The 24,724-nt window shown below is 43.9% G+C and overlaps 1 protein-coding gene across 1 annotated transcript in view; it reads left to right on the forward strand.

The window, feature by feature from the left end:
- LOC121281953 (protocadherin-9-like) overlaps positions 1-24,073 on the forward strand; it is a 329,975-nt gene extending 305,902 nt beyond the window's left edge. The window contains exon 4 of the mRNA XM_041195209.1: positions 21,152-24,073. Within this exon, the coding sequence (XP_041051143.1) occupies positions 21,152-21,543 (392 nt within the window). The 3' untranslated portion in view covers positions 21,544-24,073. The remainder of the gene's footprint in view (positions 1-21,151) is intronic.
- Positions 24,074-24,724: the final 651 nt, after the last annotated feature.

Below are 24,724 nucleotides of genomic sequence, written 5' to 3' on the forward strand. Positions count from 1 at the left end.
GCAGTCAGGTGGGAGTGGGCAAGTTTTTTAAGTTTTCAAAACAGCGGGAAGGAAGGGGATACTATCTCGGGGGAGGGTCCCTTTGTACATCGGTGGGAGGGCAGCCCCCTTAAGATAATACTCCCCCACCTCCTTCCTACCCTCCTGCTCACTAAAACTCACCACTCCCACACCCCCTCCCTAAGCTGGACAATCCCTCCTCGCCCAATACCACGGACTTACCTCACTCCGGGATCCATTGGGCCTTATTTTTGGGGCTGGTTGCAGTCCCAGCTGCACCCATTAATGAGCTCTTGCACTGCCGGGACTGCTGGAGCTCCTGGCCAATCTGATTGGTGGCAGATCCCAAGTGTGGGACTTCCTCCCCGTTGAGGGGCAGAAGTCCCACTTTTCTCCAATTTAGCCTGCTCGCAGCATGTCATGACTGTGGGGCTGGCTAGCATGGAGCGAGCCAGCTTCCAGCTGACTTTCCTCCCCGGTGGGCGGTAGGGGAACGAGCCTCCACCACCACCCCCACCCTCACCCCTTCCTCCTGTGAAATGCAGCCCAGGTTGCTGTTAAAGTGACTTGGGAGACCAGAGTACCTGCCTACCTTGGCTCTCTTGCCTCGTTTAGAGCCCAACTAAATGAGAACTTGCCAATATGTTGGTCAATCTTCCTAATTTCTGGGCCAGCATTTTGCCCTCATCAGATGGGCTTGGTGGGGGTGAGCGGGAGGGATCAGGATGCCGAACACCGCCTGTGATCAGTGCCGGAATGTGATTTCACACAGGTAGGCCAATTAAGGCCGGCTGAGCGTGAAACGTGTGCTTCAGCACAGCCTGTGTGGTGGGCGGGGTGGGGGGTGGGGGGGTGTTGGGGAGGGTGCGGGAACGAGGGTGAGAGTGTAAGTTCGTGGGTGCGTGCAGGAAAAGCTCCCTGAGGCATAGAGCTGCCTCAGGGAGATGAAGATATTAAAAATTAAAAATAAAGCATTTTAAGTTGTTAAAATGCATGTTCCCCCAATGTGACTATTGTATGAGCAGAGACATGTTAGAAATTAGCATGAGTTTTTTTTTAATGATGGATTGAAACCTCATCCCGCCCCTGGATGAGGTTTCTCAAAAAATGCAAAGGCCTCTTGGCCTTTTTGCCTGCCCGCCAACCATAAGGTTAGATGGGCAGCGAAAAATTTAATTCAATTAGATTGTTAATGGCCTTAATAGGTCTTTTAATTGTCAACGGGCACGCTGCTAACTCCCGCATGTGCCTGCTGACCGAAATATCGTGCATGTGCAATGACGTCATTTTACACTCATTCGGGTCAGGCGCGTGCCTGCCTGACGAGCAGAAAATTCTGCACTTGAATTACATTGAAAGGAATTGGGGAAGACAGGTTTAATAGGCTGATATTTTGACTGGTTAAGAATAAAAATTATTTATCAAATAAAATCTCCAAATAGGGAAAATTGAGACAAATTAAAATCACATTAAAATAATTTTGAATATGATGAGAAAAATCAGTACAGTCCAGTTAATATGGCACTGCTTTCTGTTGACAAGGTATTTTGTTTTTTTTTAACTCCAGTTTTTTTTTGCCTCTTCTGTCTCCTGTAGGCCTTGACTCCCGCATTTGGGAGTATAGCTCTCGGGGGATAATTATCTCCTGATATCTCATCATGTGGCTATTATTCATGTGAGCCTTGACAGTTAGTGTTGGCAGCTGTGGAGGGCATCACAGTGAGACCAATCCTGTCCTCATCTGGCATCCACACATTTATGGCTTTCCAGTAGGGATTGCTGCATAGCAAGTGGGAACCCTGGCCTAATTTCTTTCTGTGACCCAGGTGTGTTGTGGCAGTTTTGGAGTCCCTTGTGACACTTTGGCTTAACTCAACATAGAAAAAACTGGGATCTTCCCAGTCAATAGGGCTCAAGAGTAGCAGATTTTACCTCTTGACCATCAGGACTGCTCATTACCTGTCATTTGATGATCTCTTAAAGCAGATAAAAACCTATTGAACAGATAGTTCAGGGTAGGCCGTGATCGTTTTGTTTCAGCTAAGCCCATGATGTTACAAGACATTATTAAACAATCATCAGCTCTTGATGAAGACTCACATCTTAAGGACTATCTTCAAAATGTTATTTTTCATAAAGAATGCAGCCAATGGTCAAAATAATTTTATTGACATCACATAAACAAGATGACAGTATCTTAAACAAAAACAAAAACAGAATTACCTGGAAAAACTCAGCAGGTCTGGCAGCATCGGCGGAGAAGAAAAGAGTTGACGTTTCGAGTCCTCATGACCCTTCGACAGAACTGTTCTGTCGAAGGGTCATGAGGACTCAAAACGTCAACTCTTTTCTTCTCCGCCGATGCTGCCAGACCTGCTGAGTTTTTCCAGGTAATTCTGTTTTTGTTTTTGTTTTGGATTTCCAGCATCCACAGTTTTTTTGTTTTTATGACAGTATCTTAGGTTGATGTCATGAAGTAGGAGGACAGCGCTGTGACAAGTTTTGAGAAATTGAACATCATTTGTGGTATTGTGGTGTTTGTTAAGATAAATTGCTCAGATACTATTTATTGCAACACGTCCATGAAAACAATAATGATGGAAGATGGATCCTAGGTACTGGATACAGCAAGCTTCAGAATGATATTTATAAAGAATCTGTAAAAGGGAGGTCAAATTTGCCACATTTAGCAGACCTGAGCACTATAGAGGGCAGCTACCTCATATTTGGATGTAAGATTGCTGGTTTATTTGATTATGCATTCGGTATAATTCTTTAGTAATCTGATGCTCCCTTTAAAAAAAAGTTTTGTAAAACTATTGAACAAAGTGGATGTTGTTGAGGAACATGGTAAAATAACCATTGTCATAATTACTTTAATACAAAGTCCTATGGTTAGATTTATGGCAGGTCGCTGATTTCAGGTTTCACTGTTGAGTAATAAATCAAGTTGAAGTAATCTACATCAGATTAAAGTAGCTGTCTAATGTTCAGTTTAATTCTGCCCATTGTCCAACTTCTCCTGTGTAGGTGAGACTATTTACCCTTATTATACAGCAATTTCCAGTTGTTAAGTAGCAATGCAAAATAATGGATTAATTTATATACATGCTCCTTATGTCAGTGAAATGGATGTGAAGTGATAGAATGGGTCTATGTAAACTCAAGTACATAAACAAGAATCGTAGATCCTATGTGGGTTCTAAAGTCTCCTTAGCAAATGAAAAATTGCTTTGCATAGACAATAACGCCCAACATTTCACACAATGGCCAACTTCTTCCAAAAACTGAACTGTGTCGGCAATAACAGATTGTTCTAAATTAATTTTTAAAAAAAGCTTTCTTCAACTTGTATTCGGGTTTTGTATTTTCCACTCATTTGTACCTTGTAGACCAAAATATGTTGACATTAACAGCATATTATTGTAAAAAGAATTGAATTGTTCACTGTGTTTATCCCCAAAAGCAGCAGAGAATTAGCCAGAAGCTGCTGTAATCTTTATTTATTCAGGACAGTAATAAGTTTGACTTACCATAATCTTTCAATGCGTAATTATAACATTAAAACCCCCCCCCCCCCCCCACTCATCCCCATCTTCCCTGTGGCATGCACACATTTTCTATCATCATTTATTTTTGTCTGACTCCTTTTCTCACTCTTTCTCTTCATCTTGCTATAAGTCCCTTCTTCCTTGCTAACTCTTATTCTGTGAGTTGTCATCCACCCCACAAGTCTTATTTTCTATATCTGAATCTTTGGGTCGGATTTTCGCCATCAAGGCGGGAAGCTCCAGTTGGGAAACTTTCCGACTTGTTGACCCTTCCCAACACGCACTAATTCACTCTAGGGAGGTGGGGTTGCAGTGGTGGGGGGTGGTGGTGGGTTGGTGGCAGATGGTGTCTGTTTGGGCCCTTAGACCCCAGAAGTAGTTTGGATGTGGCCACAGAGGTGGGTGCTTGCCAAGGCGGGCTGGTTAGAAAGCTCACCTCGGCTCTCTGGGACTTTGGTCCAGTTGTATTAAGGGCTGTTAGGGCCTAGCCCTCAGCCCTCACACCTCCCACCTACTACCCATGCCACCTCTATGGACCCCCCGCATCCTTTTTGCCTGCTCTCCCAGTATGCAGTACAGAACCAATGAGCCATATGATAACAATGGCAAGTCTTAGTTGCACCTAAAAAAAAATTAAAAATTTGCTTTGAAGAAACTGCTCCACTTATAACCCTGTAAACGTTTCAATCAGGTGAGCAGGCATGAAGGACGCAGGGAGACATGGGGAAATGGAGGGAACATGGAGAGTATGGGAGGGGCTTGAAGAATGGAGGGGACACAGGTAAGACCTTTTAAACATACCTTTCAAAAGGCTCCAAAATTCAGACTTTTCTGATGGGCCATGAACCACATGACCCTGGGAAGATGACCTGATAAGATTTGCGGGGGTTGGGGGATGTTGGGGTGTTGGGTGGGGGTGGATATGAGATGCCTACCTCTGCAATGGAACCAGTCGGGTCAGGAGTTCAGGGTGTGGGCTCCTGAAAATTGCCAGACCTGGGAAGTGGGAGAGGCGGGAATCCCAGAATTGGGTCCAGCCTGCCATTTTTAAAGGCCAGTCTTCGCGAAAATGCAGCCATTTTCTCTCTCCTTCTGTAGGTCCTGTCTCTCCCCTAGTCCCCTTGTCTTCCAAGGGAAATTGAAGTCTGAGTTGGGTTTAGCCCTCTGGATTGCAAAGTAATGGGTACTTTGTTGCATTTGGGTGTATGTTGCAGCCTCAGCCATTCCCTAGAATCTTCTAAGATCACAGACCTATGTAGACAGTAACAAATTAAATTCCAGGCCCATGTACTTATCCCAGTGCAGGGCCTAGCTACTCTTTATCCTTCCAGGCCAGGGGAGTGCAGATGGCATATAGAAACTGAAGAGGTAAAAGTGGGGAAACTGGAGGTGAGAGGGAGCCGACAGGTAGGGAGCTGTCTGCAGTTTAGAGGCAGCAATCTGAGAGTACCAGGTTGGAAAGGTGTGAATGTGAGGTGGGTGGTAGGAGTGAACATAGACGAGGAGTCCAAAAGGAATGAACTGGAAAGCCAGGCATCTCTGGGTAGAGTATGAGGATGGGGTGGGATTGAAGTCATGATGAAGTAGTAAGGGCCTGTCTGGGACTGGGTGTGAGCAGCTAGAGAAGTCAAGGTTTGAAGGGAATGCTAGGGTCTGATGGGGACAACAATCAACAGTGTGGGCCTGGTTGCAAGATAGCAACGGTGAAATATGTTCCCTCACTCCAATGAAATGGAGCAAAGCTCGATATAGATGCCATTGTGAAATTTATAGTGAAGCTTACCTTACAATATGTGGAAAAGGGGAATGTGACAGTAGTTGTATGCCATTGAAACTTATTTTTCTCCAATGTAATTGGTCATTTTTATGATGGATTAATGCCACTACAGGCAGGTACTAGGATCTAAATCTCTGAAGGGACGGTATGCTCAGGTATCTTTTTACATGGTACAATATAATAAAATGCTGAATGATTAAGGAATAGATTTATTAAGATGAAAATAATTTAACGTGCAGCACCACTTACGAGCTTCCCGTTAGCTTACAGCTTCTATTTTGCAGACTGTGGCCAGGAAGTTTCATGCCTGCTGGTGGCGGGTGTGTTCGATGGCGAGAAGGCCAAAAATCGGTTTCATGACAGCGTGAATCCGGTTCGCGATCATCCACTCAGCCCATCGATGGCGGGCCTTGTTCCCCCCCACCGTATGTCAGGAACCTCATTGTAATACATCAGCATATCATTATAAGGCCAGCCCGCCAGACTCATCTCCCCCTCCCGCCCATCCGCTGGATCATCTGCCCACGTCAGTGGAAAAACACACCAGTGCAGAACACGTTTTGGCAACTTTGTTGTGCGAAAGTCAGGACTTGCCGCTAGGGCCTTGCTCACATCACAAACATCTGAAGAGCAGAAGATGCTGGAGCCTGACAGCAATGGGATCGTGAAGGAATGTACATGATACGCTGATTGGATTCTCATGGACATGGCTCTGCTGTGAGGCAGCTCACGGGAGTCGGAAAGTCACCGTTGATGCTCACAATAGATGATGGCCGAGGAAGGTCTAGGATCGACTGGGAGGGGCAGAGGTGTCGGGAGGGTGAGGTTGGGGAGGGGGAATGAAGGTACCGGGGGGGGATGAGGTTAGCAGGGGGTGAATGAAGATGTCAAGGGTTGAGATTGGGAGGGGGAGCGAGTACAGGGAGAGGATGGAGTAATGGGGAGAAGGTGGCAACTGGGGAGATAGGTGTAAGGGGCTGGAAGGTGTAAGGGAAGGAGTTCGGAGTGGGGAAGGAGTGCGGACAGCGGAGAGAATCTGGGGGTGGAAGGAGTGCAGAGAGGGGAAGGTGTCCGGGGGAGGAAGGGGTGCAGAGAGGGGAAGGTGTCCGGGGGAGGAAGGAGTGCAGAGAGGGGAAGGTGTCCGGGGGAGGAAGCAGTGCAGAGAGGGGAAGGAGTAAGGGTGGAGGAAGAAGTAAAGGTGGAGGAAGGAGTCGGGAAGGGGGAAAATGTAAGGTCGGAGGAAGAAGTGAGGCTGGAGAAAGGAGTCGGTGGGGAGAAGGACTAAGGGTGGCGGAGGAAGTAAGGGTGTCTGAGGGAGTCAGGGAGGGGGAGGGACTAAGTGGGTGGGAGTCCGGGGGGTGGGGTAGGAGGAATAAGGGGGTGTGAATGGATTCTGGGACGAAGGGGCCTGGAGGGAGGAAGGAGTTCCAGGGAGGGAAGGGGTCCAGATTGGAGAAACGGTCCAGAGGAGGGAAGGGGTTCTGGGGGGTGTTGGGGGGGAAGGGAAAGGGGTCCAGAGTGGGGAAACGGTCCAGAGGGGGGAAGGGGTTCTGGGGGGTGTTGGGGGGGAAGGGAAATGGGTCCAGAGTGGGGGATGTCCAGGTGAATGCACAAGGAAAGGGGTCTGATGGATCCATGTCTGCTCCTGGGCAACAAACTGAGGGTGAGCATGGTCTGCGGAAATAGTGAGAATGACAGAGAGCAGAGTGAGGCGGTTGGGTGAGAGGATGAGGGTTCAACGGTTTCAGTAGAAGGGACAGCAAAGTATGGTTGGTGGGGACCTGGAGGCAAAAACGGACCCTGGGGGTGGGAAGGAGGAAGTTGAGGAGGTGAATGCGGATGGGGGTGGGATTTTCGGGAAGGAAGGGAACATACACGTTTACCTGGGCATCCCCGAAGGAAAAGGTAGGCTGGTAGGTCACGGAGGGGAGGTGGAAGGTGATGCCGGGGAGCCAACTGTGATGGAGGAGGAGAAAAGACGGGGGAGTGGGGGAGTGCACGAGAAACCAAATCCAGACCATGCTGTCTAAATTGAAGGTGAAACGAGAGTTGTGGTGGTTAAGATCAGGTGCTGCGTGGGAGTGTGAACAATGGGTGGGCGGAGATGCAGGTCAGCTCAGATGGACATCTGAAAGTGAACCCCAGCAGGCAACATTCAAAATACTCAGGACATTGAAGTGAGTATGATACATGAAGGATCCGTGTGCATGGGAGAGTGGTTGCATGAGGCTCTGAAAGGCCCTGCCACACACACACCTCTCCCTCCAGGATCACCCGTTGGCCAGCTGCTCCCTCTGTGGTGACACAGGACAAGGTTGAGGGGCTCAGAGGCAAAGGGGGGTCAGAGGGGGATGACTGCCTCTGAGATTCCTGAGTGGATGACCCTAGGGTGTCCAACTGCCGCTCCTTTTCCTTTGGCTGTTCAGGGACCCCGGCCTGACTCCTTGAGGGGAAGAAACACCTGGAGGGACGTCAAGGTGCCCTGTTTGCCTCATGTGTTGCCACAGCAGGAGCTCACCCAAGGCTAGTGTGATGAAGTGCAGGTCTGCACACATTTCCGCATTCTGCTGGGCCAGGGTTTCCATGGCATCTGCCATTCTCCCCATGCAGACCTCCATGTGCGCACATATGGGCACCACTTCATTAGAGAGCAGGTGGATGCACTCCGACTCACGTGCCACTCTACTGAGGGTTTCCAACACCTCTGTGTGATCTTCCCAGGCCTTCTGCTAACTCTCCGGTTGGAAGGCAAAATCTAGAGGCTCATCATCTGACTTGGACCTAACAGAAACCTCTTCCCCAGCAGTCCTCTGTGTGCTGGGGAGCTCGGCTGAACCTATCTCCTCCTGCTGCGGACATGTGTCCGTGCATTGACCACCAGATTGTGAACCTGAATCTGCTCTAGATCTAGGTCCCACTGAGGTGTGTGTCTCTCCACTGGTGGAGGTTGTAGGTAAGCACTGTGATGGGCTTTCCAGGCTGCTTATTTCCTGTTCTTCAATAGAGGAGGTGTCCTCTTGGCTGGAGGTGAGGACGTGGATGGAGCTGAGGGACTGACTGGTTAAGGGTGTCGTTCACTTGGCAGAGTTTCCTGTGAACAAAAGTAGAGATAATTAGTGCTTGTCAGCAGAGTCAAAAGCAGGAGAGAGAGCACTCACATTTACGTTGAGAGAGGGATGACGTGGTGCAGGGTTCTTACGATCCTTCGCCACTGATCTCACCATCACTGCAGGCTTGGTGCATGTCCTCATCAGTCAGTGCGATGGCACATGTGCCAAGGTGAGTGAGGGGCCTATTGTAGGCCACTCCACCCCTGGTCTTGGACCTCTTCCTGCTGAAGTGAGCAGGCTTCTCTGCCTGAAAATAGATGGAGAGAGTGTGAGCAGGACACATGGCATTGCATGGAAAGTTTGTGTGGTTAGCAGAGACATGGACAGGATGAGAACGTGAGCTCGAGAGGTTATGAGCCTGATAGAGATGTGAGGGTGTGCGTGAGAGTTAATGGTGTTGTCCTTTGAGGTGTGAGATCCCTGTGGATGTGTGATGGGTTTGTGAGTGATGAGAAAAGTGAATTACCTCAGCAGAAAGGATGAGACCATTCATCCTGTAGTGGCACTGGGTGGCTGTCCTCTTTTGCAGGGCATTGGCGCTGACCACCGCTGCCACTGCCTCCCAAACCGGATTAGTATGGTTGCTGCCTTTTCCTGCGACTAGAGCTGGGGTAGAGGACATCATGACGGACCTCGACTGCGTCCAAAAAGCGCTCCAGCGACGCGTCATTGAACCTGGGTGCTGCAGTCTTTTTGTCTTTCAGGGCCATGTCTTCTTTGCAGCAGTCATGGGCTGGAAGCACTGAGAGGTGTGTGCATTGCTGGACTTGAAATATGGTGCCCAGCATGATGAAGCGGCGAGGTGATGGCATGGCAGGCGAATGAGAGCCCACCCACCATGGAAATGGCGTGTTTCCCGGGAATGCATAATTATTGCAGTGGGTTTGGGATCATATGGCGTGAAAAGGCACCATTACGGCCGACGGGTAAAATGTCGTTTTACCCGTCCACTACTGCACTTAGTACAAATGTGGGACAATTCCTCCCTGTTGTCTCGATCAGTCTGGATTGATTGGCTAATTACAACATTGCTTGTAGTCAGTGACATTCAGGAAATGTCTCTAAATTCGCAAATTTAATTTGCTCTTGCTTTATCACTACACTTGCTTAAGACTTGGTAAAATTGAATGAATGAATAATATTCTGGTTCTGGGGCCTGATTTACTGAAAGGAAATGTTTACATTTCTGCAACAAATATAGTCCTGCATTCTTACAGGCACAAGACTTTTCAAGATAAAAAATATTTCTTTTTTTGATAAGTTTGGTAATTAAAAATCTGGTTATAAAGATTTTCATATTTTGCTAAAGGACATGTTTTCTTGGGAAGTAATTTCATTTTGTAGAGTTTAGTTAACCAGAATTGTCCAAAATGTAGGACACACAATTACAAGGTTTTTTGTTTCCAGACAAAAAAACTCATTGTTTTTCAATACCAGCCATGCTGCTAACTCAGCCTGCCTTACAGCAAGATCAAGTCCCTATTGGTGTTGAGTAACCCCATTTGTCTGACTTTCCTGGATGACTATTTGCCAAAGTGTTCCAATTTTCTGTCTTGGCTCAAAATTAATAACTTGCCTGGGAGCAGTTGCTTTCTGAGAAAAGCTAGCTTTCATTAGCACTGTATAACATTGCTGTGATCTCAAGCGCTGCAACCAGAGCTTAGACACACAAACTGTGTATGTGTGTGTGTGTTTGTTTGTGTGTGTGTGTATGTATAGAATTCAGCCACAATAATTAGGACTGGTGCATTTTGATATTACTGTTTCTCTTCCGCCTTAAACTTAGCTTGATAGTTTCAACCTCAGTGGCATTGTGGTTTAATACAGCACCAAGTTAATTCATGTCAGTTTGTTATATTGCTTCCATGTGTGTAATATTACTTATGTTATCTTATGAGTCTCACCTGTACACACATATATTCCATATACAGAACTTCAATGTCTATGATTCCTGTCTTTTCCTTCTGTATCCTATCTTTCTTTCTAAACTATCAGAATGTTGTTGCTACTCTGAGTTTCTCTTACTTCCCCAAGCTAAACCTTAGTATTAAGGGGATGATATTCTTTCTATCATTAATTTTAATGAGAAAGTTGGAGTAGAAAATAAATATTCCTATTCTGTACTCATACTGATTTTCCCTTAAAATTATCACAAGAAGGATTTCAGACCCGAGGTGACATCTGCATCGTTGTTAATAAACTTCGCTGAAGCAATGCCAATGACTGGTGAATATATACTGAAGAGCTTACTGCTCACATCAGTGAAATCAAACCATTTCCACTTTAGACATCAGGCATTCACTGCCTAACATCTAGCCTATTGCTACTCACGTGTACTTTAAATGCATATCATCTGGTTCTCCACAGTCTATCAAACTGAACTAATCTATCAATAATCCAGCCGTCTCATAATTTTACATACTTCCTTCATGTTGCCTTTGAGTCTACAATGTCTAAAGTAAAGAGACCACCCTCTTTAAGCTGAGCTAAGTAAGAGTCTTTAAGTTTGGAATCATTTGTGAAGTTCTCTTCCAAATCTTTTCCAAGGTCATTATATTACCCACTATGTGAGGTGACCAAAACATACAAACATACAAAATAGGAGCAGAAGTAGGCCATTCGGCCCCTCAAGCCTGCTCTGCCATTCAATAAGATCATGGCTGATCTGTTTGTGTTTTGAGTTCCACATTCCCAGCTACCCCCGATAACCTTTGATTCTCTTGCCTAACAAGAATCTATCTACCTCTGCCTTAAAAATATTCAGTGGCCCTGCTTCCATCACCTTCTGAGGCAGAGAATTCCAAAGTCACACAGCCCTCTGAGAGAGAAAAAAAAAATTCCTCATCTCTGTCTTTTAAGGGCAAGCCCAAATTTCAAAACAGTGCCCCTTCATTCTGGACTCACCCACAAGAGGAAACATCCTGTCACTATCCACCTTGTAAAGAATGTTCAGGATCTTATATACTTCAGTCAAGCCACCTCTCATTCTTCTAAACTCCAGTGGAAACAAGCCAAGTCTATCTAACCTTTCCTCATAAGGCAATCTGCTCATTCCAGGTAACAATCTAGTAAACCACCTCTGAACCGTCTCCAATGAATTTACACCCTTCCTTAAATAAGAAGGCCAAAACTGTACACAGTATTTGAAATGTGGTCTCACCAATGCCATGTATAACTGAAGCATAACATCCTTAATTTTATGTTCAATTCCTCTTGTAATTAAGGATAGCATTCCATTAGCCTTCTTAATTACTTGCTGTACCTGTATACTAACTTTTTGTGACTCGTGCACGAGAACACTTAGATCCCTCTGCACCTCGAAATTCTGTAGTCGTTCTCTCTGCTTTTTTTCTCTTCCTGCCAAAGTGAACAATTTCACATTTTCTCACATTATACTCCACCTGCCAGATTTTTGCCCACTCGCTCAACATATCTAAATCCATGTGCAAACTCTTTATGTCTTCTTCACAACATACTTTCCTACCTATCCTTGTGTCATATGCAAATTTAGCTGACATGCTTTCAATCCTCTCATCTGAGTCATTGATGTAAATTGTAAAAAGTTGAGGCCCCAGAACAGACCTCTGCAGGACTCCACTCATCACATCCTACCAATCAGACAGAGACTCATTTATGCATGCTCTCTGTTTTCTGCTAGCTGACCAATCATCTACCCAGGCTAATATGTTACCTGTTACACCATGAGCTTTTATATTATCCTCAATAACCTTTGATGTGGCACTTTTTCAAATGTTTTATGGAAATCCAAGTACAGTACATCTACAGGTTCCCCATTACCCACAGCACATATGAACATACAAAATAGGAGCAGAAGTAATTCATTCAGTGCCTCAGGCCTGCTCAGTCATTCAACAAGATCATGGCTGATCTGTTTGTGTTTCAAATTCCACATTCCCACCTACCTCCATGTTACTCCTCCACAGAGCTCTAGTACATTGGTTAAACATGATTTCCCTTTCATAAAGCCATCCTGACTCTTCCTGATTACCTTGAGTTTTCCTAAGTCCCCAGCTATAAGCTTTCTAATGATTGATTCTAACACCTTCCCCACAACTGATGTCAAGCCAACTGGCCTATTGTTTCCTGTTTTCTGCCTCCCTCCCTTCTGAATAAAGAGGCTATATTTGCTACTTTTCAGTCCGATAGAACCTTTCCAGAATCTAGGGAATTTTGGAAACTAACACCAGCGCATCCACTACCTCATTAGCCACCTCTTTTAAGACACTAGGATGAATTCCACCTGGGCCTGGAGACTTGTCAGCCAGCAGCTCCATCAGTTTGCTCAGTACCGCTTCCCTGGTGATTGTAATTTCACCATGTTCCTCTCTCCCCTCTACTTCCCGATTTACAGCTATTACTGGAATGTTTTTTGTATCCCCCATAGTGAAGATAGAAGCAACATATTTGTTCATTTCAGCTGCCATTTCCTTATTATCTGTTATTAATTCCCCAATCTCACTTTCTAGAGGACCAACACTTACTTTACCTACTCTTTTTCTGCTTAAGTACCTGTAGAAATTCTTGCTATCCCTTTTTGCAATTCTAGCTAGCTTCCTCTCATTTCTAATTTATTTCTCTTGATTAACCTTTTAGTCATTTTCTGCTGTTCTTTATATTCTGACTAATCATCTGGCCTGCTGCTCATCTTTGCAGAGTTATATGCTTTTTTCTTAATTTGATGTTTCCCTAACTTCTTTAATTAACTATGGATGGTGGGTCATTCATTTAGAATTTTTCTTTATAGTAGGAATATACTTGTTCTGAGTATGCTGAAATATCTACTTCAATGTCTGCCACTGATTCTCTATTGATCTATCCTCTAGCCTAGCATCCTAGTTCACTTCAAATATCTCCATTTTCATTCCCCCATAATTGCCCTTATTTTAGTTTAAAATACTAGTTTTAGACCCACTCTTCAAACTGGATGTAAAATTCAATCATATTGTGGTTGCTCTACCTAGGGGTGCCTTTACTCTGAGGTCATTAATTAATCCTGTCACATTGCACAATGCCAAGTTTAATATAACCTGCACTCTGGTTGGTTCCAGAACATGCTACTCTAAGAAAGTATCTCGAAAGCATTCTATGAACTCCTCATCCAGGCTTTTTTGTCTATCTGATTTTTCTAGTTTATATGTTGATCAAAGTCACCCCTGATTATTGCTGCCCCTTTATCACAAGCACCCAATATTTCTTCTTGTATACTTTGTCTTACATTACCGTTCCTGTTAGGAAGCCTGTAGACCACTCTCACTGGTGACTTCTTTCCCCTACTATTCCTCCTCTCCACCCAAACCAATTCTACATCCTGATCTCCTGAACCAAGGTCATCTCTAATTATTGCACAAATGCCATCCTTGACTAATAATGTGCAGTATTCAATCTAAATATATATCAAACTATGCCTTAATGTTTTTTTTAAATAGATCCCTGAAACTCTGGTATATATTTTGACAACATAAATGACATGATGGAAAGCAGTTATTGAAAGTGTTACAGCCTGCCTTTTTTGACCTTGTTTAATAGTGTTTTGCAAGCTTTACTAGTGTGTGTTTTTTTTCCCATAGAATCAGGGCTTTCACAGGTTACCATAAGTCAAGAAGTGACGAAATAAACATTTGTTAAGGTCAGCTCAAAGTGCAAGAAAAGGGCCTTCTATGGTATTTGATACAATCTTAACATTTTACATGTATTAACTGAGAAAATGAACTGAAGCTTTCAAGCAAGCCTTTGGGAAGGTACTAAATGATATACGCAACAAAAAACAAAATTGTTGGCAACTTGCAGTTCACTGGGTCAGAAATCTAATTTTATAAAGAAATCGCCTCCCCTTTGCCCTCCTAAAAGCATGGCAAGTAATTTCCTTGGAGCTGCTCTGCCACTTGTCAGATGTGTGGCAGAAATCGTTTACACACGAAATTCCAGTTATGCCAGCAGTTCTGAGGAATTTTCCAGCTGTTAACTCTTGTGCCCTGTTACTTTTCCAGCAGAGTTGATTGCTCGCTAGTCCCTTGTATAACTTGACTCCATGTGAGCCTTGATGGTAATTGTCAAAGGGGGTTAAAAGCCATGGAGGGGATTGGTTTCACCAGCTGAAACAAATCCTGCCCTCTTCTATTATCTGTGCATATGGAGGGATGTCATTTTCTGTCCTTAAACCTGAGGCCAATTTCTGTGCCTTTCCTAATGTTTCAGCGCAGATATGACAGTATTAGCATAAACCAGTAGTTGATCCTTGAGTATTCTTGGTCGGTATGACTCAGCAATTGATAGACTAAGCTTGGCGAGTCATCAACGAGCGCAGTGAGAAAGCTGAGTACTTTTCTGATTAGTAAATCAATCGTTTGGTCTATTGTGAGGCTAATAAGGAAATTAGCAGATTATAAATTTACCTACAAATCTTAGTAACATTAAAGGAAAGCATTTTAAATTTAATTTCCGGTTTATTATTAAGAGACAGTGACATGGGACAACTATTACAATACACAGCTGGAAATTTAACTTTTAACAGCAAAAATGACCACATAGTCACCTTAGCTATAACAGTTAAAGGACCTAGGGCTGAATTTTTACATACCTGACCTGCCAGAGGCAGGGTAGGGGGTGGTGGGGGAAGGGGGTGGGATTGGGGAAGCAAGAAGTTGGGAGTCCCTTACACAGTGTGGAGTGCATGCGTATGAAGTCACAGACCCTGTCCAGAAGCCATGCTTGATTGACAGGCTTGGCTTCTAGGCAAGCACAGATCTGGTTGGTGAAGATCACAGGACCAGGCAAGCTGTGTTGACAGGATGGGAGGAGCAATTTTTGGGGTGAGGGTGGCAGGGTGGGGAGTTGATCGAGGTGGGGTTCGATCAAGGGGGGGTCAATCCTTTTGGGGGATAAATGGTGGAATTTGAGGGGGGCACAATCGCGGTAGGAAGGTGAGTTTTCAGGGGTCACTTAGGGCTTAAGTGAGGGGTTGGGGGCCTGTTATTGGGAGGACTGGAAGCTGAGGAGGGTGAATCAGAGGCCAGGAGTTCAAGTTAGAGGCCTGAGGTGGTGGGGGGCAGAGGGATCAAAGGAGTGGTGAGATGGATCAGAGGTATGATGGGGAGCGGTGGAAGGAATACAGGTCTTGTGGGAAAGGATGGGTTGGGATGCTGCCCAATCACAAGGGTTCCTCAGACAAGCAGGATCCAGGAGCAAGCTGTAGAGCCACTCACTTGCTGGATTTGCCAAATCGTCTCCTGGATGTAAAGCTCAGGAAGTCCAACCATCCAGAGTTAAGGTTGAAAAGCTTAATGACAATGCTTCATTATCATACTTAACATCGCACCCCCTGCCTTGGAGAAGGTTCACTGCCCGCTCACCACTGTGCCCTCTAAATTATTTTTGTTGTCCACAGTCTGTTCATTTGAATCCTGTGGTACCTTTAAGTTCATTGCATGCACAGTGTCTTAAAGGGAACAATAACTTCTGAGTTGCTGCCTAACTGCACGTGCCCACCAACTTACAGGGAGCATTGTCAGCCATCTTCCCATCTCAGCTAAAGTAGGGAGTGGGCAAGTCGGAAGCAGGTTTGTGATAAATGTCTGATCTTTTAGACATTAACCTCTGACCCAAGCCCCACCTCCCCACCACCCCTGCACCCCAGGCCTCTGACCCTGACTTCCAGGCCTCTGATTCACTCTGCTGGACTTCCAATCCTCCCAATACAGGCCTCCAGAACCTGCCATCATAGCTCCACCTGGCCACCCGGCCTCTGACACTTCACCTCCCCACCACCCCTGCACCCCAGGCCTCTGACCCTGACTTCCAGGCCTTTGATTCACTCTGCTGGACTTCCAATCCTCCCAATACAGGCCTCCAGAACCTGCCATCATAGCTCCACCTGGCCACCCGGCCTCTGACACTTCACCTCCCCACCACCCCTGCACCCCAGGCCTCTGACCCTGACTTCCAGGCCTCTGATTCACTCTGCTGGACTTCCAATCCTCCCAATACAGGCCTCCAGAACCTGCCATCATAGCTCCACCTGGTCACCCGGCCTCTGACACTTCACCTTCCCACGGCGATGCTCCGCCAACTTCTGCCCCCTCCCCCACCACAGGAATTGACCCCCTCCCCCGCCTTCAATTAATCCCCTCAGCTTGACCCAAACCTGTTCATTTGTTTCAAGTTAAAATTCCTTCCACTGAATGATACAAAGACGGCTAGGCTTTCAGGACTACTTTTTGTAGCTTCAATGTAATGCAGCAGATCACCACACATTTCATTATCAATGTTTCCCGCTATCAAGAACTTTCATTATAATTACCAAATGCCAGACATTTTAGATCCAGACTTTTGTGGCACTTCTCAGGGTTCCTTTTTATTTATGCTGACATTAGGAGGCCTAAACCATTAGCATTTTTGACATCTAGAATTAATTTTGTCTTTCACTTCATTCCTAATCTCCTAAGGGTGTCCAACCCTAGTGCTGCACAAGGTGAAGTTTAACTCATGAGGCACATCTACATTAAGCCTGAATAAAATCCTTTTGAATTGTTTAATTTTGTCTTTGAAGTAGATGAATGAGATGTTATTCCCTGGGGAAAGCCATCAGCATCAATATTATATCGAGAAACTTGACAAAGGCCAGGAGAAGGGATGGAAACAGTCTGAGTCAATTCATTTCCATGGAGAAAACGCCTGTTTTAACTACCAAGGGATCCTCACTTCCCTCCTGCTACCGATGTATTTAATGTAAATTAAGATGCATTGATTTTATTCCCCCCACCCTGCCCCATACTGCTCTGACTGTTTTGTTGGCAAAAATGTAGTTTTATCAATTCAGATTGCCCAATGATTTTGAAGTGTTGCTTTAGAAAGGAATGTAGTGTTTCTTTTTTATTCTAGTTTGAAGCCACTGTAATATGTGATGAGGGCAGTGGAGCTGTTGTTTTGCGAGAGATCTCTGCTGTAATGGTTATGTATAATGCATGGGCTTTTTAGAATTCTTACTGATCATAGCCTTTCAGTTCATGCAATTCACATTGATTTCTTTTCAAATTTTCATCACATTTACAGTGAAAAGAGCCACAAAACAATGCTACATGCACACACCAGTGCACAAGAGTTGGTACATACAACAAATATTAAACAGCTCAACTTCCCTTTTGATTATAACTGATATCAAATCATTGTGTATTTATTAGAAATGTAACGCTATAAAAATATAGTCTCTTAGTGTAGTTCTTAGGATTTAAAAAAGTATTATTATAATATTAGCATTCTGATATTTATCTCCTAACTGACACCACCCCGAGGTAATGTTTCTATTTACACAGTGCCCTGATTATTATTCACGTTCTAGTTATCCAGCTCCCTGATTATGCGTCAGAACTTTTGGAGGAGAAGCGTTGTGAGAGACGATATCTGCTAGCAGAGCCACTTTTGGCATTTGTGTTTCATTCCCTTTCCTTGATGAATGAAAAACACACAATGTTTCTTCTGTTGTCTAGGCTCAATTTCTTTCTCATGCCCTGTTGTGCCATATATGCAAGGGGGAAAATTCAGACACTCCCAATTATCCACCAATTTTCATTAACCACCAGGAGTCCATACTCTGGTAGTGGGTAATGGAGACTCCACCATGGTATACTTGTTATAAATGCTTCATATTATTTTCTGTCTTGATCAAAGTGCTTTCAAAGATTTCTTGTTAGTAAGATTTATCATTCACAATATTCTTTCAGAAAGAGGAATGAAAGTTTAGTTAACACGCATGTGAAACACATAGGGCAGAATCTTCAGGTCGGCAAGCGGGGTGCGGGCCTACTTCCCTGGCCTGCACAGGGAGCGCTCAGCGCTTCCGGGTGCACATCACACTGGGTGGGCCTTAATTGGCCCGCTCACGTAAAATGGTGGCGCACAGCCAATCGCGGGCGGCAATGAGCTGCGCGCCTGCCTGCACCCGCTCCTGCTCCCGTCCAACCGCGCTCCCCCCACCATCCCAGGAGAAAATTCTCCCCATATATTTGGGGCTGGCAGATAGGTATAAATTATGATTACAGGTCACCTTTTCACAAAAATAAATAATTTTTGACATATTCTGCATCCCTGAGAATATATTTATTAGGAATTCCCTCCAAATTAACATTATATGTCCTCACAAAACTGTTATTTTGTTCTTTGCTTATTATTTGCTCCATTTCTTTGTTTATTGACGCTGGTCACTGTTGGTCAAATACTAGCTTTGAGCCTTTTCTAATCAAGTGCTTCGAAACTGGGGAAAATAATTTGAACCTAATTCTCCCAGTGGGAATCTCATCAGACCAGGTGGAACATTGATTTCATACCCTGCCTAATATTACTTACTGATTTCAATGGAGAGCAAAATTGGGTGGGGTACAAAACCAACATTGCACCCAATTCCCTTAGCTTCCAAACTGGTGGAATAGATTAAAATTGCTCCCTTTAGCCCAGGCGTAAAACCAGTGTTCCACCTGGTCCCGTGGATTTCCCAAATGTTACGTTAAAATGCCACCGATGAATTTTTTTGTTAAATTGCTTCCCATCCCCACGACATTTGGGAATGTGACAAACTTTGACTGGAAGCAGTGGTGATGGTGGTGTATTGCAGTTCACTCAGGGATACAGAGTTGCTGTGGTAACACGCACTTTTACGTGCATGTTGTGGTCTGGAGCTTTTTTATACAATAACCAAGGCTTGTGATTTAATCATTATGTTGATTTTACTTTTTAACTTCAATCATTAGATCAATTCTGTGTTTTAAGTCACGCGCGCTGAGGCCTCCCAGATTTCAGTTTTTAGTGCCTCAGCATCTAATGGAAAGATACAGAGGCACAAAATCAGGAGATGGAGGGATTAGAATTCAAATAAAAAAATTGGATGAAGGGAATCAGAATTTAAATTAGGACACAACCAGAGAGTCAGTTACACTGAGAGACTTGCAAAACCTAATTTATTTTTGTCCTTGAATAATGCCACAGGAGGTCAACTGGCTACTGACATCTCCTAATGCAGCTCTGCTCATGTCACACCAGCCTGAGGAGCCTAGCACATTATGACAACTTGCAGGTTGGACTGAAGGTCATATATTATTGGAGAAAGAATTAAAAACTGGGCAACTATAGCCCAATAACTCACTCTCTCTAACTGAGGCTTTCATTTTGGAATAATGCTATCATTGGCACAGGGTAAACAGCACTTGTCTCCACAGGTGATGCCAGCATGGTGACCTAATGGCAATATGCTGCTGTCTAGCCCCTGTACCTGGATTCTAACATCTGTGATCTTCCAATAAGATGAATATCATTACAAAGTGATGTGCGACTGAATCATCCTTGGTGTAAACATAAATGTAGCATCAGCTAAAGCAGCACAATTTCAATAGCAGTTATAAATAATTATTTTGAAATTTAAAAACAGTGATTATTTCATGCTCCCATTCTTTAGCTCCAGATTATTCATGGCTGAAATATGAGCAGCTATTGTGAGTTCTGTTTCCTCAAATCTTATCATTTGTGAAATGTTTTTTGCACTTCAGTTGGAAGATTTAGTTTGTCATGATTGCAAAAATCACCTTGCTGCATTCCAAACCTTCAACGATGTAAAGTCAAGTGAATGGTGAATAGTCCATGTATTGACCTTGGGTGCAATCAGACTTGCTTGTTATGTCCAAGGTGACCATCTATCTTGGTAATGCCCATTACCCAGCCTGTTGGCTGAGGGATGGCTTGTTGAGTATGGGACAGAAGAGCTATCTGCAAACTGGACCTTCACTCCTACATAGGGAATTGCCTTCAAGGGACAAAGAAAGAAAGGAAAAAAATGATTGATGCTGAAATCATGGTAGTAAGCTCAACACACATTTTATACAGGCGTTCTAACTGTAAGATATCCTTGGATAAATCTAATAAAAAATTCAGGTGAAACTTTTTTTCTCAGAAAGTCATTAGAATGTGGAGCTTGCAACCACACAGAGTAGCATAGATGCATTTAAGGCAAGCTAGGTAAGTGCAGGGTGGGGGGGAGAAAGGAATAGAAAGATCTTCTGATAAAGTTGCACGAGATAGAATGGGAGGAGTCTCATGTGGCATATAAACACTGACATGGACCTGATGGGCTGAATGGCCTGTTTCTGTGCTGCAAGTTCAATGTAATTCCATTTCATATCTTAAGTTACCACATGTCTGAATTCGTATATTTTTAGGACCACACTTGAAGCAATATCTTTTCCTGTCTGGTTTGTGTTTAATTCATGTAACTGTAATTCTGCTAATTAGAGTGGATGGGCTGGGTTTGCTAACTTGAATGACCTTGGTCCCAGAAACTGTCAGGCACCATGGCATGTAGATACATAAATAACAAATGCAAGATTGATTAAATCTGACACCAAGCCACGATAAATGTAAATGATATGAGCAGACACTTGGTGTTACTGAAAATCTGTAAATGTAAATACTAAGTAACGTAGTGCAGCTTAATCCCACCCTGACATAACAAAGGGTTCTTGGTGGCACAAAGCACTATTAAATTGCCTTGTTATCTCTCTCTGCACAATGTTCAAACATCACAATAAGGCCTTTCCTGTTCTCTTTTTGAGCAAATGATTTTACTGACACTTTTCTGTACAAATTAGTGAAATACATCTATTCCCCATGGATCTGCTAAGCTGATTCATTATGTTTCTGTGCTTATGTTACAGGTGTAGAGGTGTCTCTTCAAAAAGTGCTGGCTGAAGCCTCGGAGACTTGCACGCAGGAGTGCCTCGTCCTCGGTCACTCTGACAACTGCTGGATGCCCCCATCACTGACCCAGTACCAGCAGCCTAACCCTCCCCTGCCATCGATTGGATTTCAGCAAAGCTGGGGCAAAAACGGCAGGTCAGAGGGGAGGCACACTCTGGGGAGAGCCAGCAACAAGGACGACATTGACAAAAACCAAGGCAGCGGCAGACAGCAGTTGTACAGCAGCTCGGAGAGACACTGCAGCAATGAAGATCCTGTGAAGGTCATTCCCCTGGCAAACTTTACGCCAAACCAGCAGGGGTCAGTGTCAGGCGGCAGCTCCCCCTATGTCCATGAGCACCAGCTTTAAAAAACACCTCAAGCAATGTTTGGGAAGATGTATATAGTCGCTGCTTTTAGTCCATGTTGAGCCTACACATCAAAATATACAAGCCTGCTTTGCAGTACCATACATTTGCTAACACCTGTATACCTTTAGTAAGGCAGGCCTTCCAAACCAGTAGTGTATAAAGCTGTGTATTAGCAGCTTCTCTGCACCATTACATTACAAACACTTGAAGGAAATGTTTGTGTTGCAGAATGGCAAAGGGGGTATATTTTCAGGATTGAATTTTTGTGGGCAGATGTATTTCACCAAAGTTCGGTGGCAAGCCAGAATCATCTTTTCTTTCTGGAGCTAATGAAGTCAGACACTAATCTGAAAATGCTAGCAAGAAAACAGACTGTATGAATACTATCAGTTTTACTTTCACTGATCTTTTAAGCCAGTTTTACCCTTGTCACTCTTGATCAGTGCCAAAATCAGTAGGCTGGATTCCCTTGATACTTTGCAGTACAAGGAGCCCACTTTTCGGTGAAGTGATGATTCACATTAATCATTTTTTAAAAGAAACAATACAGTGGAATACGCATAGTCCGTGCTGTGGATGACTGATACAAGTTGTGTCACTGCCACTCTGATCAGGAAAGAGAAGAAACACTTGCAGCAGAGGAGCTGACGCTGTCGAGTTTTACCAGCCCACCCGATGATGTGGCCTCCCTGAAACAGGTGCACAACCTTATAAAAAAGAGGCACCGCATCAAGGGACCCATCTTAGTAAGAGTGACAAGCAGATTTGAGAAACAAACAGCACAGGCCTTTAAAGCCACTGTACCTGGTGTTCTACCCCCCACTGCTACCAAGTTACCTAAAATTGTATTTATTCTTTACAAAGTAGGTCTTGTTTTTAACTTGAAGAGGATTGAATGCTGTTGCGTGTGCAGCTCATATATTACATATGTAGAGTAGTTTGAAGTCAATGTATTGAAAATGTAACATACATTTTATACTTAAAGGCTTATATACTTATAGGTAATTAGAAGCTATCTGATATACTATTTATATATTGTATGTTTGATTTCTGAATTAGATTAAAGTACAGATTGCCCTTATTAACGAATCATATAGGACATTCTGCTTAAAATCCAGTAGGAGTCTAAATCTTATCAGCTTCTACAAGGTATATTGTTCAATTCCATAGAGCATTACTGTGTCTTATAACTGAATCTTCTAGGGCCATTTCAGGTACGCTGCAACACATAACTGATGAGAGAAGTGGGCAGTGTTTGATACTGACCTTTGAGCTGTACCTGCAGATTACACTGAAGAATTGAAGAACTACCTTCTCCACCCAGAAATTCAGATTTAATACCAAATGGCTTGCTACTATATTGTGACATAAATGAAGGAGCCTCTTGTTTGTTATTATGTTAAATCAGGTAACATGCACAATTTCCAGGCACTCTGGATACATGACAATCTAAGAATGCATTTAGCAAAGGAAAGGAGAAGACCATAAAGACTTTATGGAGTTTTGTTTGGGATTACTGTATGTAGCGTTAGCTAACTAGTCACTCAAAGCTGTAAAAACTGCATTAAATCTGCTGTATGATGACTGCTTGTAAAACAATGGAAGTTGCTATGTATATTAGATGTGGGGTTTTTTTGCACCTAAAATGGGGATTATGGGGGAAGCTTATTGTGCTGTTTATGTGCTCAGAGGGTATAAGTGGCTTTGTAATTTGTCAAATGTTGTTTCACGGTAATCTGTTCAAATCACAGGCAGTTACAGTGTGCAAAAGAGCACCACCTAATTAAACAGTTACTTTAATCACCGAATGATGGAAAAGCATTAAAATAAAATCAGTCTCGTCAAATAATTTTAAGTATTTCTTGGTAGTGCTGGTAGCTTTAGGATATGGGAGTATTTGTTATTATTTGTGCAAAGCATTGCAGTTGAAATTGCATGTTAACAAAGAACAATGTTAACCCTTCCAGAACTGACTTTGCCGATAAGTTACCTGTAGGTAAATTTGCAGATTTTACTTAGGCCAGGATTTTACGGTCCCTCTCGCCCGGTGGGATATTACAGTCCTGCCGAACTGAATGGAGATTTAAATGGCTCGTCGTATCCGCTGGGGGTGGGGAGACACGCTGCAGCGGGGCCGTAAAACCCTGACCTTAGGGAGGAGAGAAAACACAATGGGTGTCCATGTTATTCATTGTGTTTTATATTGATCTGCAGATGATATGCAGAATCCCACTACCGGCTTGGAAAATGTTTGTAAAACTCAGCACCAGGTTAGACTGAGGACCTTAACCACAAGAGGAAATTTGTTGGCTGTAGTAATTGTTAATGTTTTAATACCCCCCTTATTTTTCTCATGCTATTTTTTTAAAAAAAAATGAAATCCTTCTACTCCTTTGGCAGCAATGAGATTAAATGGTGTTGCACACAGACCTCTCTGCAGGGAAAACAGTGGGTAGAATACATGTTTACACTGGCTAAAGCCGTATACTTAAACCATTATTGTTTTGAAAAAACTCAGCAGGTCTGGCAGCATCGGCAGAGAAGAAAAGAGTCGAAGGGTCATGAGGACTCGAAACGTCAACTCTTTTCTTCTCTGCCAATGCTGCCAGACCTGCTGAATTTTTTCAGGTAATTCTGTTTTTGTTTTGGATTTCCAGCATCCCCAGTTTTTTTGTTTTTACCATTATTGTTTTCCACTGATCTGCCCCATTCCTGTCAGTGCTGTCACTTCTCAATCCGTCAGCTGGGCGGGGAAGGTGTGGTGTGACGGTGGTGGGGTGGAAGGGTGAGGGATGATGGGGGTTGGAGGGAGATGATGGTTCACTCCCAGATAATGGAGCTTTCTCAGAGGCCCACTCCAGACTGAGAAAGCCTGCTGCCATACAAATCCGTTGCCGTGCACAATAATCATTCATGCTGCTTTAGGGAGAGATTACTGTACATGGAAGGAACATAGGAACAGGAGTAGGCTACTCTGCCTGTTCCACCATTTAGTTAAATCAGAGGCAGTCTGTGTCTTAATTCTATTTACCCACTTTCATTTCATAACGTGATATACTTATCAAAGTTCCATCCATCTTATTTTTGAAATATTCAACTGACATAGCCTCAACATCTATGTGGGGGAGAAAGTTCCGGATTTCCCCTGTCCTTTGTGTGAAGAAGTGCTCCCCAACATCA

Source organism: Carcharodon carcharias, chromosome 9 (genome assembly GCF_017639515.1).
Source record: "Carcharodon carcharias isolate sCarCar2 chromosome 9, sCarCar2.pri, whole genome shotgun sequence".
Taxonomy (NCBI): Eukaryota; Metazoa; Chordata; class Chondrichthyes; order Lamniformes; family Lamnidae; genus Carcharodon; species Carcharodon carcharias.